The 24,531-nt window shown below is 40.1% G+C and overlaps 1 protein-coding gene across 1 annotated transcript in view; it reads right to left on the bottom strand.

The window, feature by feature from the left end:
- sema4ba (sema domain, immunoglobulin domain (Ig), transmembrane domain (TM) and short cytoplasmic domain, (semaphorin) 4Ba) overlaps window positions 1–24,531 on the bottom strand; it is a 51,756-nt gene that overhangs the window by 13,229 nt on the left and 13,996 nt on the right. Inside the window, exon 2 of the mRNA XM_069162982.1 lies at window positions 9,261–9,674. Coding sequence (XP_069019083.1) covers window positions 9,261–9,378 — 118 coding nt within the window. The 5' untranslated portion in view covers window positions 9,379–9,674. The remainder of the gene's footprint in view (window positions 1–9,260; window positions 9,675–24,531) is intronic.

Here is a 24,531-nt window from a genome sequence, read left to right as displayed (position 1 = left end):
ATATTTTTTTAGGCAAGAAATTAACCATTTAGATTGTCAATATGTCACCAGTTAGATTGAAATTTTGAAATCTGCTCCAAGCTCACCTGTACTACTGATCTGTGAACCGACAAAATCATAATGCATAATGATATCAGGCCAAAGTCACTTCAGTTTTACTAATGTCAGTTGACTTAATGAGGCACCTCAATTGAACCATCTTTCCACTGTCCAAACGTACAAGAATCATAGGCTTGGTTAAGTGAAATTGGATTCAAACCACAGATGATGGTGGTAATAATTATAATTATAGCACTTCCCTGCGTAAACCTAATCCAGTGCAGATAGAGCCATTACGTTCTGCTGATAATAAGCTCGCTCTGTGGCACATACCCTGCAGTACGTGTGACCTGATATAACCTCACCTCAGTGGGTAGGTACAGGAGGTTGAGAGACTTCCTCTCCCCCAGGAAAACAACATGTTAATAGCAGTCCATCGCCACGGCAACGGTGAGCCATATTGGAGTTAAATCTGTCCTTAAACCCACACGAGGCTCTGCTCTATGTACTGTACACGGACCCACTGGGACCATTCACTCTCCTTTCCACTATCATAGAATAAATGTACTGCTGTTCAACGTCAGTACTGTTTCCCCCCCACCCTCCTTTTGTTCCCTCCCCACAAACCCTTGGGCAAATTTAACTGTGATTTACAGAGAGAGAAAGACGAAGGCCAAAGCCAGAACCAAAACAAAAGCTTTGAGGGATTTTCACAAAGTATATCTACACAGTTATTCACTGGAGTCAGATCACCACTGTCATACTTAGCAAACCACAGTTGACAAAGAGAAATAATAGGGCCCCCAGTTGAGTATCATTAAAGACTTCCAGGGGAGTTTTGCAACTATACAAAGCTTTCACTTCATAATTTCAAGAAAGCAATCATCAGTGCAGATCAATTGGTTGACAATGCCATATTCTCTGAAGAGTACATGATTGTCAAATGGTAAATTTTATCATGTGTTCCCATGTGCTCTAAAAGGCATGCTGACAGAAACAACTGGTCGGTCTCAAGATGTTTAAAGCTGGGTTTTTGTTTTTGGCAGCTTTCAGCTCTGTTTTGATTTCACAGTCTGCAATGTTAGTTAATTTCCCTCAGGAGTTGGTGGAGACCAAAACTGAGATACAAAGAGAGTTAATATTGAACTTGAAAACTATAAGGTGGTCAATAACATAACTCTAAATGAATGTTACTGTGTCTTCTAGACTTCAAGACTCAATGGCAATAACGCTGCACTGAATGTTGACTTGATACATACAGTACCAGTATCATATGTTGAGCATAACAAAAATAACCCAATCAGCATTGAACACCTTATGATGTATGTTTCGTGCTGAAAATCTACCATTGCAGCCATTGTTGAAACAACTTCAACATCATCGCACTTCACCAACCCTCCTGGTCCTTGATTGGTCTGCACTTCAGGGTGGCTAAGCAAACCTATATAGGCACAGAATTTCCAGACTATATTCAGAACAAAACCTAAAGCTGTGAGAAATAGTTGGGCAGAGCAGGTCAACAACAGTCCTCAGACCACAAAACCGGGACAGAAAAACCCACAGGTCAAACACAGAGCAAACCAACATCACCGGCTAATGAGTGCATCGTACTTGAACTTGTCTTTCCACATACAGTGTATCATAGTCTCTTTAAGAATCCCCTCTATTGTTCCTTGACTGTCTGAGGTTGATTCCTGACGGGTCATTTCGTGACAAAGCAGGCTTAGAAATTTTGTGGTGTACACAAGGAAGCGGGAAACAGACAGACGAGTTCAAAAGAAGCACTTAACAGCGGGAGAATGCTTGTATCTGCGACAGAGACAGAGTATCAGAGAGGACAGAAGTGGCCATCATGTCACTACTGAAGAGGTAGAGCAGTATCATACTACAGTAGTTCATCTTGCTTTTTTTTTTGTGGGAGCCACTGAAAAAAGTTTTTATAAAGAATAGATGTTCACCACTTTGAAGTGCATCACTGCACTGGAGGGGTTTATTTTTAGGGTGCATTTCTATTGAAGAGGTTGTAATCAGGATGCCAAATGCTCTTTACAGCAACCATACAGTATGCAAGTTGTGTGCATGTAACTGTTCATCAAATATCCATTCCTCTAAAAGAGCTCAACAGACTTGGAGAATCTACATGAAGGCATATTGATGTGTTTTGATGGTCAAACGCATCACTAAGAGTAAATCTTTTCACTCTCTTGTACCGTGTTGTAAAAAAAGTTTTTTTCTACTCATGTTCTATGACATCATCCATCAAGTTATCTTAGAAAACCTAAAAAGGAGTTGACCTGTCAAAAAACAACGGCCCTGTTACATTAGACACTCCACAGGTCTGCCAACATGTTTCACAGGGATTACATTCAACAGAAGAAAAACTGAGGTCTGCGGATTATCTTGAGAACTTGGGACATTGTCTCTGCAAAGACAAATTACTGCAGAGTTTTTGAATTGTAATCAAAAAAATAAAAAATAGAATTCAGCTCCATTTTATTTGGGATACGACAACGTTTGGAGGTGGATATCTCAAAACTTCCACGCATACATTTATAATTATGTGAACGGTTGATGGCTTTATACATCCAGAGATAGGGTATTGTTTTGTTGTTGTTGTGCCTGTTTTTTGCTTTCTGGATGCACTGATCTTTTTTAAGGCATGGAATTAATTTTCCCACAGTGGAAGTAAAACCTAAAATACTCCATTTTGCTGTCTCTGCTGGACTTATGATATAAACACCAATCACAGGTTGAGCAGAGAGACGACCCTCGCTCCAGCTGCAAATAAAAACACTACACGAAAGGAAGCGAGCAGGCAGAGCTGCAGGGCTTTACACCCCCCCGGTGTCACTGATACCAGACCTCCGATCATAGAGTTTGAGAGAGCAGCTTTGTGCGGTTAGAGCACTTCACCCATGACCCTTTCTACAAGTGCATGAACAGCACACTTTGTGGTTCAACCTCTGGCAGCTGCAAGCAATATGAGATCATTGCCATTATTATGTAATTAAAAGTCATTTCTGCAAATGACACTGCTAAATGAGCTGAAATACTTGCTAATCTATTTAGAGGACAAATTAATTATATTGGGCTTCAAGGAATTAAACATTTTTGCAGCTGATTTCCTGATGGGTCTGTGTCTAAAAAAAAGCAGAGGGATTATTGAAAGTGCAGAACATCCCCTCCAGAAAGGAACTGCTGATTGATTTGTCCTTTAGTGACAGATCTAAGTGCCTTTTTTTGTAGGGCAACTACTGTTTAACTGGGTGATTCACCCCTTAGCCCCTTATGAGAGGGCTGCCTTTATCAGCTCTTACAGCTGTAAGTTCAGGCGATCAGACGATTGCACACTTCATTTAAAGCACCCGTTCTTGTTTGCTTTCTGCAGAACTAAAAGAAAACTTTGTCACAAACAAAAGTCAATGGTATTTGACTTTGAAATTTCCTAACAACTGGTTCAAACTTGTACTTGCAAGTACATAAACATAAACAACATAAAAATAACGGACAACACCTGATATATTGGTAAGTAGTTTGTAATTTTATAAAGATTAGAGCTGGTCATAGTTCACCAGAAGACGACCCCCCAAAAAATGGCCCTGCCTCTATTGCCTTGAGAAGTAAGCGATTGACTCATGATAGATCATCTTTAAGGGACATCAGATGCCCCATTTCCAGCCATCTGACCATAAACATGACCTACTTTCTCATCGCTGAGGGAGCATAAGAAGAACGCTTGCACACAATAGCCTAACGAGGACAAGACACATTTTAACAGGGTTGAATGAGCAGAAGATGCACAAACCACAACTAGATTGGATTTATCGTATATATTTTCAAATTTCCAATAAACTAATATACTCAGAAGGACAGTTATGGAGCGATGTAATCTAAATTTAACCACCATATCACACCAGTAATGAGACCAATACTGCACAGATTAAATGATCAGTTTGTATTGTGTGAAAAACTGTGTATCTTGATCTTGTTTCAACAAAATGATTTAGAGACTTTAAATAGAGATTATACTGGATATGGTGTAACATTAAAATATTTGGTTTGGATAATAAACTTGTAATATATTTATAAAACACAACATATAAGCTTTTTGCAGGGACTGAACAATAAAGTCCATTGTTGTCCCTGGTCTTTTTGCAATGATTTAATATCTGACTAAAAGGTATATCAGAAAATAGAAACCAAAAAATTGAAAATTAAACCAAATTAACAATTAATAATGTTTATATAGAAAGTAGACATGGTAAAAAAAAAAAAAAAAAAATCAAACACCATTTGTTTAAAATACAAATATCATTGACCTACAAGGGAGAACATAAGAAATATATGACGATATTAAAATTCTAGCAGCTATTGATCAGCGTCTGATTGAATGGTAGAAAGATTTTACTTCTTTAGAATTAAAGGGAGTAGCTTGTTCCTTTATAAGCCATCATCATACTGGAAGGAGTCCTTACCCATCTTATAGACAGATGGTGTCCAGTGCAACCATTGGAGTGAGGACAAGAAAAATGTAATTTGTTAAAGTCAGAAAGGGTTGACAGATGAGCTGGGATACCCTGACATTATACTAATCTTGTGAAAATAAGGAGACAGACACCACATTCATGAGAGGAAAGGAAGAATTTCTTCAGCCAGAGCAAAGAGACAGCGGGGACAAATCTCTTCTTTTTGTCTTCATCTGCCTACTTGTTTAAGGACTTTGCTCAGATGGAACAGATGAACCCGCGTAAATCCAATTGCTTTTAGAGGAAGTGATTATGACCCTCTGTTGAGAGTGAAGCACTGGCCGCTGCTACAGGAAGCCACCGTTCCAACAGGAGTCCCACTGGGTCAGTGTCAGAGCAATGCCAGAACTCCCACTACTGTCGCATTGTCTGGTGCCATCAAGATAGAAAACAGGCCACACTGGAGCGCTAACTAAATCATCCCAAGTAATTTTAAAGTAGCTATTAAGACCTGCTGCTGAATGGGTAACTGTGTGGGATTGCAGACCTGGGAAGCTGAAGGACAGAGACTGATGCATCTGGAATGCATTAAGACAACAGGCCAAAAGGGTCAATTCACCGAGAGATTCATTAGGCAAGCTGTGAGCCTGCTGTTTGTATTGGTAAATTGTGGGGCTGAATCTTGTTAGCAGGATATTGTCTCCGCTGCACCATCCTGATGCTGAGATAGGTGGTCATTTTAAACACAACTACAGGAAACAGAGGCTGGAAAGTCATACTGTGAACACTGCAAATAGTGTAAATGCTGAGGAAAGTGGTGAGATAAAGTATGTGCACTGCATATTCACACAGCAGGGGTAGCAATAACAGGACTTAGTGGTGCAATTTATAGTGGGACAGTCGTGGGAAAGTAATTTATCTGTTAACAGTTAAATACTACACTTTGCTCCACGGCTATTAAACCTGTTGTTTGGTAAAGAGTGCCTCAGCTCTCTAGGATCCTTTTTTCAAGGAAAACGTTGAAAAGGCAGTCTTCTGGTCAGGCAGCTATAAGAGTTGACCCTGGATTAACCACAATAATGTAAACCAGCTGCTGGTTTATCAGGAACTCACCATGACCCCTTCCTCTGGTGTGACCCGTGACGACGCACCAGGAACAAAGGGACTGTACATAAGGTCTTGACATCTTTCTAACTGTACAGCAGCACTCTGACATGACTAGCCAGACTCCACGCTGTGTAATTACAGTCACCGTGTCCTCCCAATACCCCGAAAACTAAGGTGCAAAGCAGCTTCACTGCAGAAGTTAACAGTTGCAACCTTTTCTGTATTAATTTCTTGTCACTTGGAACATTTATTTCAATGGGTTAGCACATTTTTAAGGCTGAAACTGCTGATTATTTTGATTATGAAGCAATCTGACAATTATTTTCACCAATAATTGAGTGTCAAAAATTAAGTGAAAAAAATTCCAAGATAAGGCCTTCATATTGGGTTCCTTTTTAGATCAACAATATAAAACCCAAACTTAATTAATTTACCATCATATAAAACAAAGTAGAAACACATCTTCAAAATATCAAATCAAAATACCACTTTGAAACTGCACTGGGAAATTGGATGATTATTAAGTTAACCACAGCAATATTTGATGAAGTCATGATAAAAAATGTATATCTAGTCCCTATGACTTTTCATGCTGGTTGACTCACCTGGATTTTACAGTCTTTAACAAGAGATAACACAGAGTGTGTTTAAGCATTCATACCATGAAGAACTGTTGTTCAGGTCTGTGGCACCAACACAGTATTGAAAAGCTGTTATCTCACTTGACACCACTGTCATTTTGAATTACTTGGGAGTGGCTTATTCAACTGGTCTAGGCACGACACCTCTTAAATAATTAAAAATGCTTTAGTCCCAGTGTGGCTGTGGGCATGGCCCCCAAACAAAATTAAAGCAAAACTGTTGCAAGATGTGTGACAGAGGGCTGAACAGACCAACAGGAAAAGAGCGGCAACATAAATGGCTTATAGGTGTGCCTTTAAATAGTGTTCCAGCCATTCAGCATGGTCTGCATTAAAGCCTGTAACAAAAGCAGAGAGAAAAGCAGATGCAGGCTTTTCTCCCTGAACCTCTGATCCGTCCTGATAGGCGCATAATGAGAACCAGACAAGTGTTCACACCATAACACATACAAATCCCCATTCATTATTCATGGTAGATTACCCTCTTCATTAAGGCAGAGGCGGGGACCAGGGGACAGCGAGACAGCAAGAGAGAAGAGGACGGGAAGTTGGTCTACGAAAATGTTACCGGATGAGGATAAGCCGAGCAGGGCTCCGGCCCGCCTACACCGCTGAGGTTTAAGCATGCAAGCCGTCAAGCTAACTGGCAACCAGATAGGACAGAGAGGACCAGAAACCATGACGAGACCAGGCAGCTTCTGCTGTATAAAGTTCAGGTCCCTGGGGCCTGCAGCTCTGCATTCTGCTTTGATACTGTAAACACAATGTGACAAAGCCTTTCTGCGGGAGGCTGGAAAATGTCAGTGTAGCAGAACCGACATTACTGCAGCAAGACAACTTCTATCAGCAGGCTCTGTAAACCCTCATCAGCTGGCTGAAACTTGTTCTTTGCCTTACGTCACAATCCAAAACCTAAAAACAGGGCTTTTAAAAACAACATCAAATCTTTGTCAGAGTTGCTGCATAAGCCTGTAGTAAATTCAAAGTGACTATAGGTCCTTAACCATGTCTAATTATGTCAAAGGAGCTGATAAAAATTACTCCTTGTTAAGTTTTATGGGGGATCGTAACTACCGCTGTTGTTAAAACTACGATATTTCCTGCATGACCCCTCATGGAAAGGTCAGAGCTTATCAATGTGGTTAAAGTTATGGCAACACAAGTCTTTTAATAGAACAAGCTGATGAATGGGAATTAGTCTGGGTAGCTCCAATAACATTACTAAAATAGACACAAGAGAGAGAGATGATAACCTTTCTTGATTAGCTTCAGCTATACTGAATGCATAGCATATATACAGCTGACTTCTGATGTGGGTTTTGCATGTTTTATGGTGTAGTTTAACTGTGGCTTCACGCCCTAAAAGCAAATCTTTTCATCACAATGGGGAAACGTGTGAAGCAGTGTCTTTTCAGTGTGATTGATGGTGTGTGTTGTCGTGAAACGCTACGCCAGGGCCGAGCTGTGGGCTTTGCCGAGCCTGAGAGGTGAGAGACATTACCTGTTGGTATAGAGGTCCTTTACGTGGGCACATACAAGCTCAGACAGGCAACATGGCTCACCTGTTTTAAAGCTTGCCTGGCTCAAAACTAGCTCCCATACTGGAAATTGAGTCCATGTCTATAATAGATAACTAATAGAGATCTATCAACACATTCTTCCCTGACATGACTCTAATGATGCCTGAACATGAGTCACAAACTGTAGTTCAATCACTGAAAGCCTCCACTGATCCCATAATCCATCATTTTGTTTAATTTTCCATGGCACAATAACTGTTTAAATCCAACTTGTCAAATCCAAAGTGCATTGGTATACTGTTTGAATAATTTGATCAGAGATGATAAAATCACTACTTAGTGCTGGTGACCATGGCATTATCTATGAAAGGAGCATAACCAATCTTGCACAAAAAACAGCATGGCTATAACTTCATCATATTTAAGGATGAAATGTGACAGGCATATTTGTTATGTTTCTAAGATTAAAGTTATTCTGCAAGCAAACACAGAAAGAATACAGATTATATAAAGAGCAATAACTCTCAGTCCTTGTGAGACTATGTTGACTGCCCACAGTAAGTAGCAACACAATAGGTCTGTTCATTTTGTAATTATGTCTGACCTGTAGGTACTCGACAGAGCCACCCTGATGGAGCTGCCATTCACAGCATGGATTTACATGGAATTTAAATCATTATTATGATATAGACAACAAGCATTTCACCCACCTAAATCCTTTAAGCTATTACAATGGACACATGTAGCATATTGTTTTTTTTCAGTGGACAGAGTTAATGAATAGGGACACCACTCGGAATTGCATAATAAGCTCTTTAGGGAGGATGTAAGAGCGCAAAATATAAGTATAGTCTAAACTAAATAATAAATAATCAAATCTAGCTGTGAGCAGCCAGCCTGGTATTACCAGCCCTAAATGTGCTGCCTGAATGTATGGCCACGCTCCATCAGGACATTTTTCCAGTCGTTGCATCCAACTGGGTGTAGACCTCGGGTTGATTTTTAAACAATTTGAGTAGCCTTCAACCAATCAGCATTGACTACCATAATCGCCAAAACTCTACCACCACTGCAACTACAGAGTGGCTGAGCAAACATTAATGTGAAGACGGTTTCCAGACTATAATCACGGCGAAGAAAACTGAAGCTGTGAGCGACAGTCTGGCAGAGCTAGGCTAGTGTGCAACAGCTAGAGAAAAGAAAGTAACTGTGCTGTCCTTTTTGACTTATTGACACATGTCCATGTGGTGCTGTTCATGCAAAAGGATCTGACAAAAGCCCTGCTGAAGCCTCAGGCACCTCCAAAGCTCACCCATTCCTTCTTCCCTGAGAAATCGTGGCCTGCTGAGTCTGCAACCAAACTTTTAAGTGGTAGAGTGAGGCATACATAATACCAGGAGAGCTTGGGACAAAAACACATCCCACTCAATTGTGGTAATTACGGCAATGTCATGGTTATTCTATGGTGAAGAAGTTGTGAAACTTACGGAAGGAGAAGGTGAGGCGTGGAGTGACATCATTTTCCATGACAGCTGTGTGAAAGCAACCAACAAGAAGGACAGTGTAGGCTGTGAGACAGAGCCAACCCATACTCATTGTCCACATGCCTGCTCAGGACTCCAGCCAACTTGCAGTATTTGCCTTTTAGGTTTGTGGGGAATTCATGAAGAGTGTCTTTTTTAACCCGTGTTTATTTTCCTTTCCTATGTCTTTCTCCCTGCAGCTCCAGGCTCCTTGAATGGACGGCCTATTGCACTGCTGTGAAGTCAGGGCGCTCCTTCGGGGCTGCAGACGATGATGATGCTGGTTTGAAAAGACGATCCGTGACCTCAGAGCAACAGCGAAAGCCTCCACCGATCAGCCTCCATGCGGACACGACACCGCAGGGTCTCAGCTGAGATCTATGAAGACGAAGGAACAACAGTCAAATAAGTGTTTTATAAGCAACATAACAAGCTTATATGGGTCCTTACACAACTGAAAACAATCAACAAACTGTCAGAAAATTTTGGTGAAACTATTCTGATGATCCCTTAATTAAAAAATACAAGCCATTTTTCAAGCAAAATGCCAAATAATTACTGGTTCCAACTTCTTAATTGTGATGTGCTGCCTTTCATTGCTATGCATAGAGTAGTGTTCTGGACAACAGGTCAGATAATTCAAGAAGATTCAAGAATTTGAGGATCATATCTTGGAAAACTGTTGTTTTTCACTAGTTTGTAACACTATCAGTAAATTGATCAGTGATGAACATGGGTGTTTGGTACAATCTTTGTTTCCTTTTGAAAATCTTTTCTTTTCCCATTTTATCTTTTTTAATATTTTGTTGTGTATTTATTAGTTATATTTTCCTGTATATTAGTCTCATATTGCTATTCTGTTTGTACTTGTACTGTCTTAGAACCATTGTCAGCTTGTCAGTCATTTATAAAGCACTTTGAATTGTGCAAACCTGTATGAGAGGTCTGATACAGCATGGATACCATTTCACTGGTTATACTGAGTATCATTAACTGGGTAACACCCTGCAGTGCCAATAGATTAAAAAAAAAAAAAAAAAACACCCTGCTCCACACAATATCTTTCCTAACCTTTGACAATGTTTAGTTCATAGCTGTGTTTTACTTAACAAAACAAAAAAACTGACTACGCAACAATTACGCCACAATTTATAAGAAAACAAAGTAAAAGTCTTACTTTCTCCAACGGTGAGTCTCAAGCAGTTCTGAGGTTATAATATTGCTTTCGGTTTCTTTTCATACAAGTAAGCCAGTGTCATAGCTGTGTTTTACTTAACAAAATAAAAAAAACTGACTACGCAACAATTACGCCACAATTTATAAGAAAACAAAGTAAAAGTCTTACTTTCTCCAACGGTGAGTCTCAAGCAGTTCTGAGGTTATAATATTGCTTTCGGTTTCTTTTCATACAAGTAAGCCAGTGTCACCACTGTAGTGATCATTAACAGGATACTACATGGATTACCTTCAATGCAGGGCATGTCTGTCTGCACACAATCCTAAGGTCAGTTTAATTTGACAGTGTCAGCTCCAAACAAACAACCTTGGACTCCCAGAGTCATAATCTCCATATCTGAACCACACATAGCTGCTCTTTTGTCCACTGCACTGGAATAAAACGAATGCAGAGATTTCTTGGAAATCTTTGTTAAAGCTTCCAGACAATGAAAAGGTGTGACGCCCAGATAACAGCTCATATTACAAGAATTACAGAAGCTCCTGTCCCGCAGTTTTCCTCGGATTAACTTAAGTTTCATTACTGAGAAGTGAGAAATGGTGTGTATACATTATAACCACTCAAACTGTGAAAGACTTTGATTCCCACAGATCACAGAAGGCTTTAGTTCGGGCTCAGTTCTCTCAGTTTCAATGAAACATTTATGGCGATAAAACTGTCCAAAGCCAAAGAAAACGGGTAAAATATTTGCATAAGCTGGCTGCGCAGTTCTCCTTAAATCAATAAAGATGATTGCAATTTCATTCGTAGCTGTTTTTTTCCATTTAAGTGTTGATACTGGCTAACTCCTTTATCCACAATGTCGACAACACTTCTTGAGAAAGCATAAGAACAAAGCCACAACTCAAATATTACACTGGTAATGTAATTGTGGGGCAATACAGAGATGCTGATTAACTGAATGTAGTGAGACGTGAAGGGAAACTCAATATAGACATCCCTGTTACAACTACAAATGCTCCATTACAGTTGCCACGGGGAGCTCCTCATTAAATGCAACCAACAGGAGATCCAGTTTCATGTGAGGTATGGCAATCAATAGCAAAAGGCAGCGAGTAAAGCTATTCCTGGTTTCTATCAAGGGGATCTTGACTTTTAGTCAATAAGCAGTCTGATGCTTGTTACAAACACAGACATCTCCAAATCTGAGATGGGCAGGAAGGCCTTGACAGAGGCCAGAGAACAAGACACGAAGACGTCTATTTCTACAGCAGCATTGGCACACACAACACTTGAAAAAGAAAAGAAGACTGCCAACGTAGTCAAGGATACTGTCGAGGAATGGAACAATATTCAAAGAGGCAAAGGACAAAAAGGAGTATTTCTTAGGTAAAAATTCAGATCAAAATCATTTCACTTTTCACCAGTGTGCAATCCAGATTTGTAAGAGCTACGAAAGGAAAAATAATAAAGTGCTTGGACACCAAAAGATTTCGGCCTTAAGCAGCAGGACTGTGACTGTAAATGATGCTGATGACAAAAGCAGACAAGGTTATGGAAGGCTTCTGCTTTAAAACACCAGGCTCGCCGAGTGTCTGAAGTTTTTGGACAATGCCCCCCACCAGTAGCCTGCATGATGCCATGTAATGGACGAGGAGGGCGACCATAAGCATCATTAGCGTCCTTTGTGTGGAACAAGTGAAAGTGAGACGCTACTTGACCGCCAAGCTGTGGAGACAACATTAATTCTGGGTTTGTGAGACAGCTAGAAAAAGAGGCCCGCATGAATCCGACCGAGGCACGTAGGGAGAGTTTGACTCGGCGTGAGTGCGAGAACAAGGGCCCCTCTGACAGCACAGAAATCTATATGCAACTCTGCACTTCACTGCTCTCTCCTGCATGATGCATAAACTGAATCATCCCTTTCACTCCCTACACAGACGTGATAGTGTGTTCTGGCTGTGGATGATACTCTTCCATCTCTCCCTGTCTATGATCTCCTCTTAAATCCTTTCTTTCTTTCTTTCTTTCTTTCTTTCTTTCTTTCTTTCTTTCTTTCTTTCTTTCTTTCTTTCTATACTCCTTCCAGCAGCACATCAGCCTCATCAGCTTGAAATAGTCATTTCATTTAGGGGAAATTACAATTCTTTCTGGTTCCGAGTAAATGAAAGTGAATTATCTATATATGCAGTATGCATATTAGCCTAGCAAATAATGCACGGCAATTAAATTGATCTGTGCGCATACGTTTGACAAAGGAATTAGCAATGTTGCTTTACTTTCTTTATTATTTAATGAACTCAGTTTGAAGTAGTTTCATTGATCAATGATTTCATTGTTTATTGACTGAGAACTGACGGATAACCACAATAATCAAACAACTAAATAGACAAATAAAATAAAGCACAAGATTTTAAGACTGACATACAGGTTTGGCTTGTTAAAAATGTATTATTTTTTCTCAGTCTTTTCCTGCCTTAGCTTTAATTCATGTTTAATAGGGGCTTTTACATTAGGATAAATAATACAACAAATTGTCATGTTTAAATCAAAATAAGTTTATTTATTTCTCTCTTTTTTTTATAATCTTAATATTTTTCAACAAAACTTAAGATTTCCACAGCAGAAACTGGTGGATGTTAGTATTCGACTATTGGCGCATAAGTTTCAGCTCACCAGCCCATCATATTAATCAGTGATACCAACAGTTCAACAGTTTGTGGGGTAAAAATAATTAGCCTGTGAGAGGAGGAGGACACTGAATCAAGCAGTAAGAAGTTCTGCTGGGAACTGGGTGTGAATTTGTTACAAGAAAAGGATTGATTCATTAACATGTGGCTGTGAGCAGAACAAAACTTCCGCTATGGTACTCTGTGAAGCTACAGTTGAAGGTCAACCTGTGATGCAACATGAATTTTACAATATGAAAAGTAATCATATTACAGTACAACAATTTTAACATGATCTTTCTGTCAATGTCAAAACCCTTTACAGTAAAGTGTGTCACAAATAAGGAAGTAAGTTTTATATTTAACCAAACCCAGCACTCTGCCAGTCATTTCCTGTAGTAAAGCTTCTGGTATATAGTAAAACTATCTCTGAATATTACTCTGTGACAGTTGGTCAAATGACAGCACTACTTATAGGACTGTGTTATAAATAGCAGCATTTGTGTATATGGCTGAAACAGGTGGCACCACTATTAACATTTGCTATTCAGCTTTAGTAGGGGGGTCAAGGCTCCCTGGATTCCTAACGCAGTCTGTTGACTGGAAAATTGTTGACTGATAAATATGACCTCTTGGCATGCCTGTCATCTCAAAAAGCCACCTGTACATATGCACATATTGGCCACCAACGTCACACCCTCAGATAACCCAGGTCACCTGCTCCCACATGTGGCCTTCAACCTGCCCCCTCAACACCTCCACGCCGCTGAAAGACTTGCAGATGTGTGACGGAGCAGATGTGAGACCTGGAGGATATCATCTGTCAGGAGAGGCTTTAAAGGAGGAGCCTGCTGCAGATATGGACAGAGTTGCTGATTCGCCAGGCAAGTGGGTGTACAGTGTTGACACGCTTCTGCACTGGTCCTACTGTCTTCTCACGTTATTGTGCAACTACTTGTCCAGATCTAAAGATACCTGTGTATGAGTAAGAAGTGACAGCCCTTTTATCACGAAGCTCAAGTATTGACTCAGTGATTCGTGACCGATCATAATTGAGAACTTGTGGGTATTTTTGCATTACTCCCAGCATAATGTCTGAATAACTAATTATGTAGTTCCTTTAAAAAAATATTGTCTTGGAGCCAAGTGAGATTCTTTCCCAAGCACTTAAAAGGAGTTGCACTCTGCAAACTAGTGCTCAGGTAGAGATGAGTTGTCATTAAAGTATTACACCCAGTAACAGCCTGGCCAAACTGTTGCTTAACTAACTGAAAAAGCTAGTGCTACTGACAAAACTAACCTTACTCAGATAATGATCTGTTTCAACAAAAGTATAAAAAAGCAATATCAAATGTATGCACTGCATATGAGTTGAAACTTGAGAAAAACTTGAGAAAATGCTGTGTAATAATGGAGTAAACTAAGTTTTAAATTCGTTTTTGTAGGAGTGGCAGTTGTAAGAGGTGTGGAGTCTCCCATTTGTTGTCCAGCCTTGAGCTGGGTTGTGACAAATGGGGGCTCGTCCGTAGCTTTAAAGGATCTCTGTTTAGGTATTTTGATAGTTGCTAGTGCTTAGCATACAGCTAAAGGTTATGTAACTCCTCAGGCATGGCCTCCAATGGTGAGTAAGGAGACATGGTCTGTAATTGTTTTGGGGTATTTTGTAGCTGTAGCCTAATTTAAGGAAATTCTTCCTGAGCGCATGGCTATCTATTTGAGTGAGAGAAATCCTCAACTTTTAACTGCAGCAGCTGTCATAGGAGATGAATACGCATTGACTGATACAGTACAGAGTGACTTTGGACACAGAGATGGTGCAATTGGTGGTGCTCAGAGGAGTGAGTCTCCCTCTTTCAGGTTAGGTAGCGAGTTGGATTCAGGTCAGACCTGTAATTATTGCTTAGGAAAAGGTCACTGGAAATCTGACTGTCCAGTCTTGAAATCAAAACATAAGGCCCATCCAGGTAACCGCCCTGTAAAACTTGTAGCCCTTTTGGCTTCAGCATGTTTTGGTGAGAAGGCTAAGGCTATTGTTGCAGTTCAACAGCACAAAAAATCATCTGAGATAGTTACATTACATTGCATTTCATTTAGCTGACGCTTTTATCCAAAGCGACTTACAATAAGTGCATTTCAACCATGAGGGTACAAACCCAGAACAACAAGAATCAAGAAAGTACAATTTTCTTCATGAAAGCCAAACTTCAAAGTGCTAAAAGTAAGTGCCATTTCAAGCGCTACTAAAGTGCTACCTATTCAAGGTCAAGTCAGAAGAGGTGTGTTTTTAGTTTGTGGCGGAAGATGTATAGACTTTCTGCTGTCCTGATGTCATTGGGGAGCTCATTCCACCATTTAGGAGCCAGGACAGCAAACAGTCGTGCAGTTGCTCATATGTTCTTGTCTGCTGAGCCTCTTTATTCCTCTGAGGAAAGCTGGGATGACCAATGAAGTTGATCCAAGTTAAAAGCTATATGTCACTAGCGGGTTTGTATCCTTACCAGGGAAGGGTTTGAAAAAAAAAAAAAAAAAATTCCTGTCGAGATTTTAAAAGACACTGGAGCTTTGAACTCTTATCTTGTCATAAGTGTTGCCATTTTCCTCTGAATCTGAAACTAGAGACTTTGTGTTGGTTAGAGGTATGGGTTTGACTGCGTTACCTGTTTCCTTGCACAAGGTTGTTCTTTTTTCTGATCTGGTTGAAGGGGACATCGCCCTGGGTGTGAGGCCTGCTCTACCAGTTGATGGTGTACGAGTCATTCTGGGGAATGACTTAAGTCTGGGCCAATTTATCAAGCCTGAAGTTGCAAGTCATCAAAACCTGTCACACTTGTCAGATGAAGGTGAAGCCAAATCAGTCTATTAAACCTGCTCCTCTGCGTTCTATTCCAACTGTGGGTCAACCTTTTGAACATTTGCTACTTGAATGCCCAAATCAAAATCTGGTAGTATTTATCCTTTCACTGTAATGTGTCAAACTACCAGATATCCTTCTGCCTACCCCTTGTGTAACATAACCACCAAATCTATTATAAAAGCCTTAACCCAGTTCATGTCTGTCTTTGGCATTCCCAAGGTCATCCAAAGCGATCAGGGAACAAATCTTACTTCATGAATGTTAGCAAATATACTCAAAGAACTTCGAATCAAACATGTCAAATCAACAGCTTACCATCCAGAAAGCCAGGGAGCTCTAGAGAGGTTCCATCAGACTCTTATGTCTCTTTTTCACTCCTAATGCACTGAGCTGGGTCATGACTGGGAGGAAGGGTTGCCCTGGCTAATGCTAGCGACTCGTGAGGCAACACAAGAGAGCACTGGTTTTAGTCCAAATGAACTTGTCTTTGGTCATACTGTTTTTGGTCCTTTAGCTGTGTTACAGGCTGACTGGAAGAAGTCTTCCCCACTTTGTTAATGTGTTAAAAATATGTTTATGAGGCATGTAAAATAGCAAAAATAAATCTAGAAAATTCTCAACGGAAAATGAAGCCGTTGTATGATCGCAGAGCTGAGGTGCATGTTTTTAACATAGGTGATCAGGTCTTAGCACTCCTCGCAGTGGTAGGTTCTTCTTTTCAGGCAAGGTTTTCAGGCCACTACTCTGTTCTTTGAAAGGTCTCAGATTTGATCTGATTTCCACTCCGGGTCAATGTAGGCCCACGCAAATATGCCATGTGAATATGCTCAAACCTTATTTTTCTTGTTCCAGTGTGGTGAAATCTGCAGGGGAAATAAAGCCAGTGGCCCTGGTGGCTCCTGTGGGTGCAGCATCTTCTCTAAATTTGGTGGAGGAATGTAATGAAGAGCCAGTAAATGCCCCAGATGACTGTTTAATGCAGGCGGACTCAAAAATTCAGAATCCCTGAGTAACTTGGACATTTGTTGGATCATTTGTGTGAGGTTCAGAAGAAGGAATTGTCTAATCACATTTTGTCATATCCTTCTTTGTTTTCGTCTAATGCGGTGGTGTCTTTCTCCAGCCTTTTAACCTTGACATTCGTCATAAAAGGTTCTGACAACATCGTGCCCGATGCTTTGTCGCGTTCAATGCTTCCTTGAAGATCCGTCGATGACTGTTCATTTGTTCCTTTAACCTTTAACCCTTATTCTCCACCTCTTAATTTGCTTCTTTAGGTACCAAAGTTGCTGAGTGGGAGTGGGTGGTTTGACAAACGGATGGACTGTTATGGTAACAGATAGAGGTTATTGACGTGTAGATGTATATTTTGACATAACATGCTTTGTTTGTCCCGCATCTGAGGTACCCTATGGGGCCTCATCATTTAATCCAAATCGAACCAAACTGTGACCATTTCATAATGTTAACTACGTGTTTACTGTTGTTACCATGACAACAAAGGTCCGGTATGCTTGTTGCTCATACTGTCATGTGTTTAAAAAAAAAAAGCCCTTTTGGCAGGTGAGCTATTCTGTCGTTTCGGCATCAGGACATGTAGGTCCTATAAAGGGTGCTAAAAATGTTCATTTTTTATTTTCAAAGTCATTGCAAATAGATCTATTCTGTCATTTCAATTGAGGATGTGTTAAATCAATTGGCAGTTATATTTAATAGACTATCTATCCCAGAAAACTGTGCTATTTGGAAATCGTGTGCTACAGAGACTTCCTGTTTATGTAACTGGTTGTTTTCGATTGAGCAACGCTACAAATATTTTGGACATTTCTTAAGTGTTAATGGTGAAACCTGGTATAATGAGTGACTAATTTAAAAGTAGCTATCTACAAGTAGCAAAGGACTTCATGCAGAAACTTTGTCATGGATTCCGGGATAGCTTGTACAACCCACCCCTGCTCCATAGTTAATGTGAATTCAGAAGTCTGCATTTCTGATTAGGTGACTATGATGTCAAAAGAAATACCCCCTCTTTCCAGCTCGACCCATTTTAAGTCCAATCCCCAGACCCAGCTAAGAATAATTAATGGCTCATTCATCCCTGAGTGAACCATACAGCAGTAATTATGACCATATGCTATTCCAAAGACTTTTAATTGCCTAATTAAAATCTTATTAAACTATTGAACAGAGATAGGGGACATTTTGAACTTAAGGTTCAGGGAATTTTAATTCATCAAGCTTGCTTTCCCTCTGGGGCTTGTGACACACGGTCAGAAATTGTGAATTTTATCACAAGTGCTGAATTCCTAAAACCTCCCAAATTTGAAGCTATCAGGAACTAAGAACACATTGATAGATTAATGTAATATATGGCTGTGAAAGTGGATGAGCATATTTCATCACCTCTGTCTTTGAAACCTATACAAGTGCTTAAATCAACCCTGTCTCAGAAGTGAAAATATATGAAATGATATTCCATTTCATTCCATTTCCCCTTTCCACGAATTTCCATAACAGATGTGCCAGCAGAAGCAGCTTGCTGATGAAATGTAAAGTAGCGGAGCTCGGTCTGTCGCCAGGCCTGCTATCACTATCAACTCCGAAGTGGGTGAAAGAAGAGCAGCAGGGGCTCCAAGGCAGACAGAAAAGTGCATCAATACTGAGAAGGGCAAGGACGAAGAGAAGCAAATCATAGGACAGAGACACCTTTTCCTGCTGCTGGTCTCCTTTTCAAACTCTAATTTCTATACTAATATTTGTATGAGTGACGAATTTCACCCCACAAATAAAAGATTCAATGAGATCTTTACCTATGTGTGAAAGCCATTTGGCTGTCTTGGCTTTGTGTCCTGTATATCCCAGCACTTTAGCCAAATCCCCCCTGTTAAAACATATTAGACAGGGCATAAACCTGGCTTAAATTTAATTAATAAATTCTGAGGAAGAAATTGTCAGAAGTTTGTACTTTTCTTTCTCTGCACTCTTTTCAGCTTTCAAAAACCTAGTGTAAGCTGATCCACTTCCATGAAGGAGCCTGCACTGTTGATCCTGCTGAAATGGCCTATTTCTCTTCTACACTCTGTTTTACTTTTGTCACACCCTTTGCTGGGAAAGGGATCACCTACAGCCTTAACTGGGAATGTTGCAACATTACTTCGCCTTGCACTTCTGTATAGAAGGTACGAACACGGAGTAAAGGGGCATCGTTTTCCACCATTAAGCCGGAAACTACTGTCGTCACAAAGCTGAATCGACACCTGTGTAAAAGGGAGCGCTGGCACAGCATAGGGCGAGGTGCTGCTGAACGAGATGATTCTTGATGCTATCTAGAAATACCACAGTGAGGCATCACCTGTTCATTAACTAGATCTCTCATTGAATAGCATTTTGAACACTTTAATCAATCGACCAATAACACGATTACTTGTATGATAATTAGTCCAGATATTGTAAAAATGATGATGCAGGTGATGTTTCTCTTACTTCGCAGCTGACGCAATACTCATAAGGAAATTTAACTATCTCAATGGTGTTCATGCTGCAATATAGGATTAGAGAGATGTTCCTTTATGTACAGGTCTTCTACTGTGAGCTAAGGTAGGTTGATAGATCTCTATCAGCTACAGAAAATGTGAGCAGGGGAGTCCAGTCCAGTAACAAGTCCATCATTGACTGTTTTATGATAGAAATACAAATATACAGTATTATACAGTTCAGTGCACTGTTTAAGATATCTAGTGCCTGGGTTTTTATGATGGTTCATGGCTGCTGCCAGACACAGGTAAGGAACTGTTTCAGCCCTGGCTGCTGTAAGTAGGTCAGGCCTGTTGAAACACTCAGTCCCATTCAAAATGTCTCTACTTGTTTGCAATAAAATTCTGTCTGCTATTGCAGGAGAGATGTGTCGACCTTGATAGAGTGAATGTGATAACCCGCATCAACCTGAGGTGCTGCATCTTTCTTGTTCTGGTTTACCTCCACTAACTTGGTTTGTTAGTCTATGATACACAGCTAAAGTATGCTGAGCTTGTTCTTTAAAGATAAATATTAATAAGTTACAGGGAAATTACTCTCAATGAAGCAGGTTTTATACTCTGTCCAAGCTGCATGTTGGATGGTGTTGTAAACCCCACACCTTTCTGACATTGGAAAGTTATCTGTAACTTTCCAACACACACAAACACACACACACACACACACACACACACACACACACACACACACACACACACACACACACACACACACTGTGCAAAGGTGAGGGAAATTCACTGCACTATACTTCTCTTTCCAGTTCTCCTTTTCTCTTTTCATTCGTGCAACCCAATGCACACTATCAATGCCTCCCTGAAAAGAAATGTGCAAAGTTATCCCCATTTTTTTAATGATATTACATCCCACGAGATTGTTCGGAAAGACTATAAACACATTTAAAAGTGAACCATAAATTTAGAATATTTTATAACAGTTAAGTCAAGTTTGTGGACAATTAAACTGAAAAAAACAAATAACGTGCTGCATCAATATTTGCTGACCACGTAAATTCATGGACCATTCAATCAGCAACAATGCATTGACATTTTTGTCATCTCTGAAATTGATTAGGCTGGTGTGGCATCCATGAAAGGCTGTAAACAAAGCGACGTGGCTGTCCTCCCTTCAAGTCCGCAGAAAGAAGCTGCACGCATTCCAGTAGCTTAGAGGCTTAAACAGGAGCTCAGGCTATAGGCCATTGGGCAAAGAGCTGCACACATCCATCACTGTGTAAGACCGATAAAAGGCTCAGAGTGTCCACTTCTCCACATGACCGCAGACCAGCCTTGAACCAAACTTGTACTCAAGTACATCGTAATACTTGCAGGTTGAACTAGAGTCGCTGCTTTCACAAATCTCACACATCTTGTTTTCAGTGATTTCTATAAAGAGAAATAATATAGCTCTAAAATAGCATTTTTTTTTTTTTGCCAAATGTAATCCAATAACTTTCAAATGACAAGTAGAATGAACTAATAATTTCAGCATGAACAATGATCTCACACACCCTGAAAGTGGACAGCGGTTTAAATGATGTGACTTCCACCTAAAACCATGTAAACCTTTTGTAGAAGTTTTTGAACAAGATGTTGAATAATAAAACACAATAGTGTATATTTAAAAGCAGATTTCCACAGATGATTTGGGGGAAAACGAAACACTTCCAGAGCAGCTGTCAGGTTTTTTTTTTTTTTTTTTTTTTTTTTTTTTACTGTTTATGAAAATCACAAGCACGGATCAATGATAGCCCAGGGAATCATGTGTTCACCCAAGCAGGTATAAGCATGTCCATGTTCAATCATTTATTGTAGAGACTATTCAAAATGACAACTGTGAGAGCTGCTAATTCAGTGCAAAGTAATGATTTATGATGCCCCAAACTCAAGCAAACACCAATTGTGCCTTAGGAGACAAGAAGGAATAAAGTGAGATTTGCACTCTTTGTGTGTTCACAACTTTTATCAAGTCATTAATTGCAGACTGCTGTTCCTTTATAGACACACTATACTCAAGACATATTTTGAAGGATGCAGATTGCATTCAGGAAAATTAAAAGGCTGTTAACAATACCAAGACTGCCTGTCTACTATTCTCTAATCAAGTTCATGAGTACATAAATGGTGAACAAATTATCCTGAGCCAAAAACAATATGGAAAGTCAGCTTTCATATACCTGTGGTTGTACTGGTTCATTTGCTTCTCATCTCTGGCTACAATCCTCAACATGCCTTAAAAGTTGATATCAATAAGTCAAATCCTCTTTTTTGTCCTGGCATACAGACCACATTAAAATATATTTGTGGGGGTAGTCTGTCCCCTTTATGTGGGGTCTGAGAGTGGGCAGCTGCCCCCCACATGAAGTGACCTCACTTAGTAAAGATCAATACCAAGCAGCGCATTCCTCTTTCTAAGTCTTAAGCAGTCACTTAAGCCTTGGTATCCCAGTCATTCAAGCCATCTCGTGAATTCTTTAGCACATTGATATTTGGGCTGAATTCCAATCATTGACATCCAACATCCTAGACGACCAAATTTGACCTATGAGGGCAGCGTATCTGGTAAACCATATGGGGCAGATGAGCTCCTGTCACTCAAGAGTATCAGCCTATACACAATGCTAATGCAGGCAATCAAGAGCAAATTTGTCAAGCTAGCATTGCTCAGCGTAGGTCTAATTTGACATGTTTTCACTTCACATTTTCCCCTGTGCCCTTTTGCATTTCCCCTTGAAGTCACACTATACACAGCTTTGGACAGAGCAAAATGATGGACCCCACATTAATCCCTGGGCTGGATGATTTAATGGCTGACTGACTGTTCTATTTAACCAGACAAGCATAATAAGGGGATTAGCAAACTATCAGATGACAGAGGTCAATGTGCTTGGCTGCAGGTATACGGGCAGATATTCTATATCACTAATCGTTAATCATTGTGCAGAAGGTTTAAGTTGCTTAACTTTGGAAAATGTTTAAACAAAAAGACAAACATTTCAGAAAAAAACTCTACCACAGGTCATGACATTTTAATGTCAATTTGTTCTCACTAGTTAGTGAAGAACTGCATTTTAAAGATAAAAAAGGACCCTTGAAGTTCATGTACCTCTGTGTTTGCAGTGCAAACCCAAACTAGCATGTGCTTGAGATGCAATCAGAGTCCTGACATGTCCACACAGCACCCAGGCCCCCAGCGCTGGATGCGTGTAGGTGGGAGCTGATGTCATGGAGAGATGGAGGTGAAATGATATGTTACCAGAAAGCTGAGCCTCTTTGCTGTGATATAAGAACACACCACATGTTCTGAGAAATCTTCACCTACTTTCACAATTCAAAAGTAAGAGCTGATTAATTGTATTGCAACCACACAGACAAAAAATACTAAATTATGAAATTCGACAGTTAGAGTCCCTCTTCCCTTTACTTTCAGATGTAGTTCTGAAGGAAGCAGAAAAAAATGCTGTGATCCAAAATGATGAACCATATTCCTGTAAGCCAGGAAAGGTCAAATTCCCCTTTAGGGTTACGGACATAAAAAAGAAAAACATTCAAGTCTCATGTTAACAAACATCAACTCAATTCCCACAAACCGAGGGGCCTCTCTGTAGCTTGCGCTGGACTCTGATGTTACCATGAAGCAAGCAAGTAATTCATCTAATTATTTATAAACTATAGGATGAAAGGTCAGTAATTTGCCCCATGAGCAGAGGCAGATGAATGGGCTTATTTTGCTTGTATCATCAACAAAACATAAGGAGAAGCGGACAAAAAAGAGGCTACAATTCAGACCAAAAGATACTTCTCTTTCCATATTGTATAACTTCAGATTTCTTTTTTGATTATAAAGCAGGACTGTGTGTTATAAAAGATACTGTGAGGGTGTCAAAATGCTTAGTCTGCCAAGAAATGCACAGAGCCCTTCTTCTACAACTGTGCTGTTTGGACTGCCATAGGTTTGTGATGTCACAAACTCCCGCTCATGGCATATTTCCGCACTCAGCACAGCCCACTGTCCCGACTTTTATACCAAAGTAAACACGGTTGTTATGTTGCAGAGCCAGCAAGCTACAAGACCTAAGAAAACCTGTGGTTGGCCTGGACATGTGTCACTCAGAAATCAGAAGAGAGAGACAATGACATCAATGTGCATTAAAACCACAGACACAAAGCTGCCTCTTGTTGGGTGAGCTCTGAAGTGAAGCTTAAAAGTTGAGATGTTAAACTATGTTGAAATGTTTTTTGGTACTTAAAATATCTTCTTTTATGTACCATGAATGCAAATAAAACATCAAAAGTGTAAAATATGGGCCCCTTAATAAATTGATGTTTCACAAAGTAAGCTTTGTTTGGTTAAGAAATTGAAAGATGGTAAGATTACAGTAAGAGAGAGATGCATCTTCCCAATAAATCCCTTTACTGGTAAAGGTATTTCTGTGTCACTTCATTTATTGTCTCTCACGTAAACCATTAAGACCCACTGACCACAGTCAAAGTCAGTGGAGAAAAAACATCAACGGCATTAGTTCATGTGAGCTTATACTGCACCTGCATGCTGAACAGCTTCAGCCCCTCCAGATGTCTGGAGGCCTCGCTAGACCGAGAGCCAGCACATCTATAACTGTCTCCTCGACTGCCCCGACTCTGGTGGATAACTGCCAGAAAGAAAGCAGATATGCAGGAGGATCTGAGCCCTGCAGCCACTCATGCTGCACAAAAAGTGCTGAAAGAGGCCATAAGATGGCTTGTGAGCTGTGTCTTAATATATCACATCTTCAATCCAATCTGATGAATTATTCAAATGGTGCTATCTACTGGGCCTCTCACCTAAAACATCTGCCCTGCCAGTCTGTCTGCCAGATCTGGCTTACACTCTGCTCTGCCACAGGAAGCTTTTAGTCTGCTGCTGTCCTGTGGTCTCTGTTCCATTTAACCCCCTTATTCCATCTCTATTTCCATCTCTTGGACATGAAGCATAAAGCATTGAGATCATGTTACGGAGTCCAAA

The sequence above is a fragment of the Embiotoca jacksoni genome, unplaced genomic scaffold (genome assembly GCF_022577435.1).
Source record: "Embiotoca jacksoni isolate LCO1_2020_lvr unplaced genomic scaffold, fEmbJac1.0.p SCAF_3, whole genome shotgun sequence".
NCBI lineage: Eukaryota > Metazoa > Chordata > Actinopteri > Embiotocidae > Embiotoca > Embiotoca jacksoni.
The sequence above is the reverse complement of the archived record's forward strand: the minus strand, read 5'-3'. Positions and strand labels throughout refer to the sequence as shown.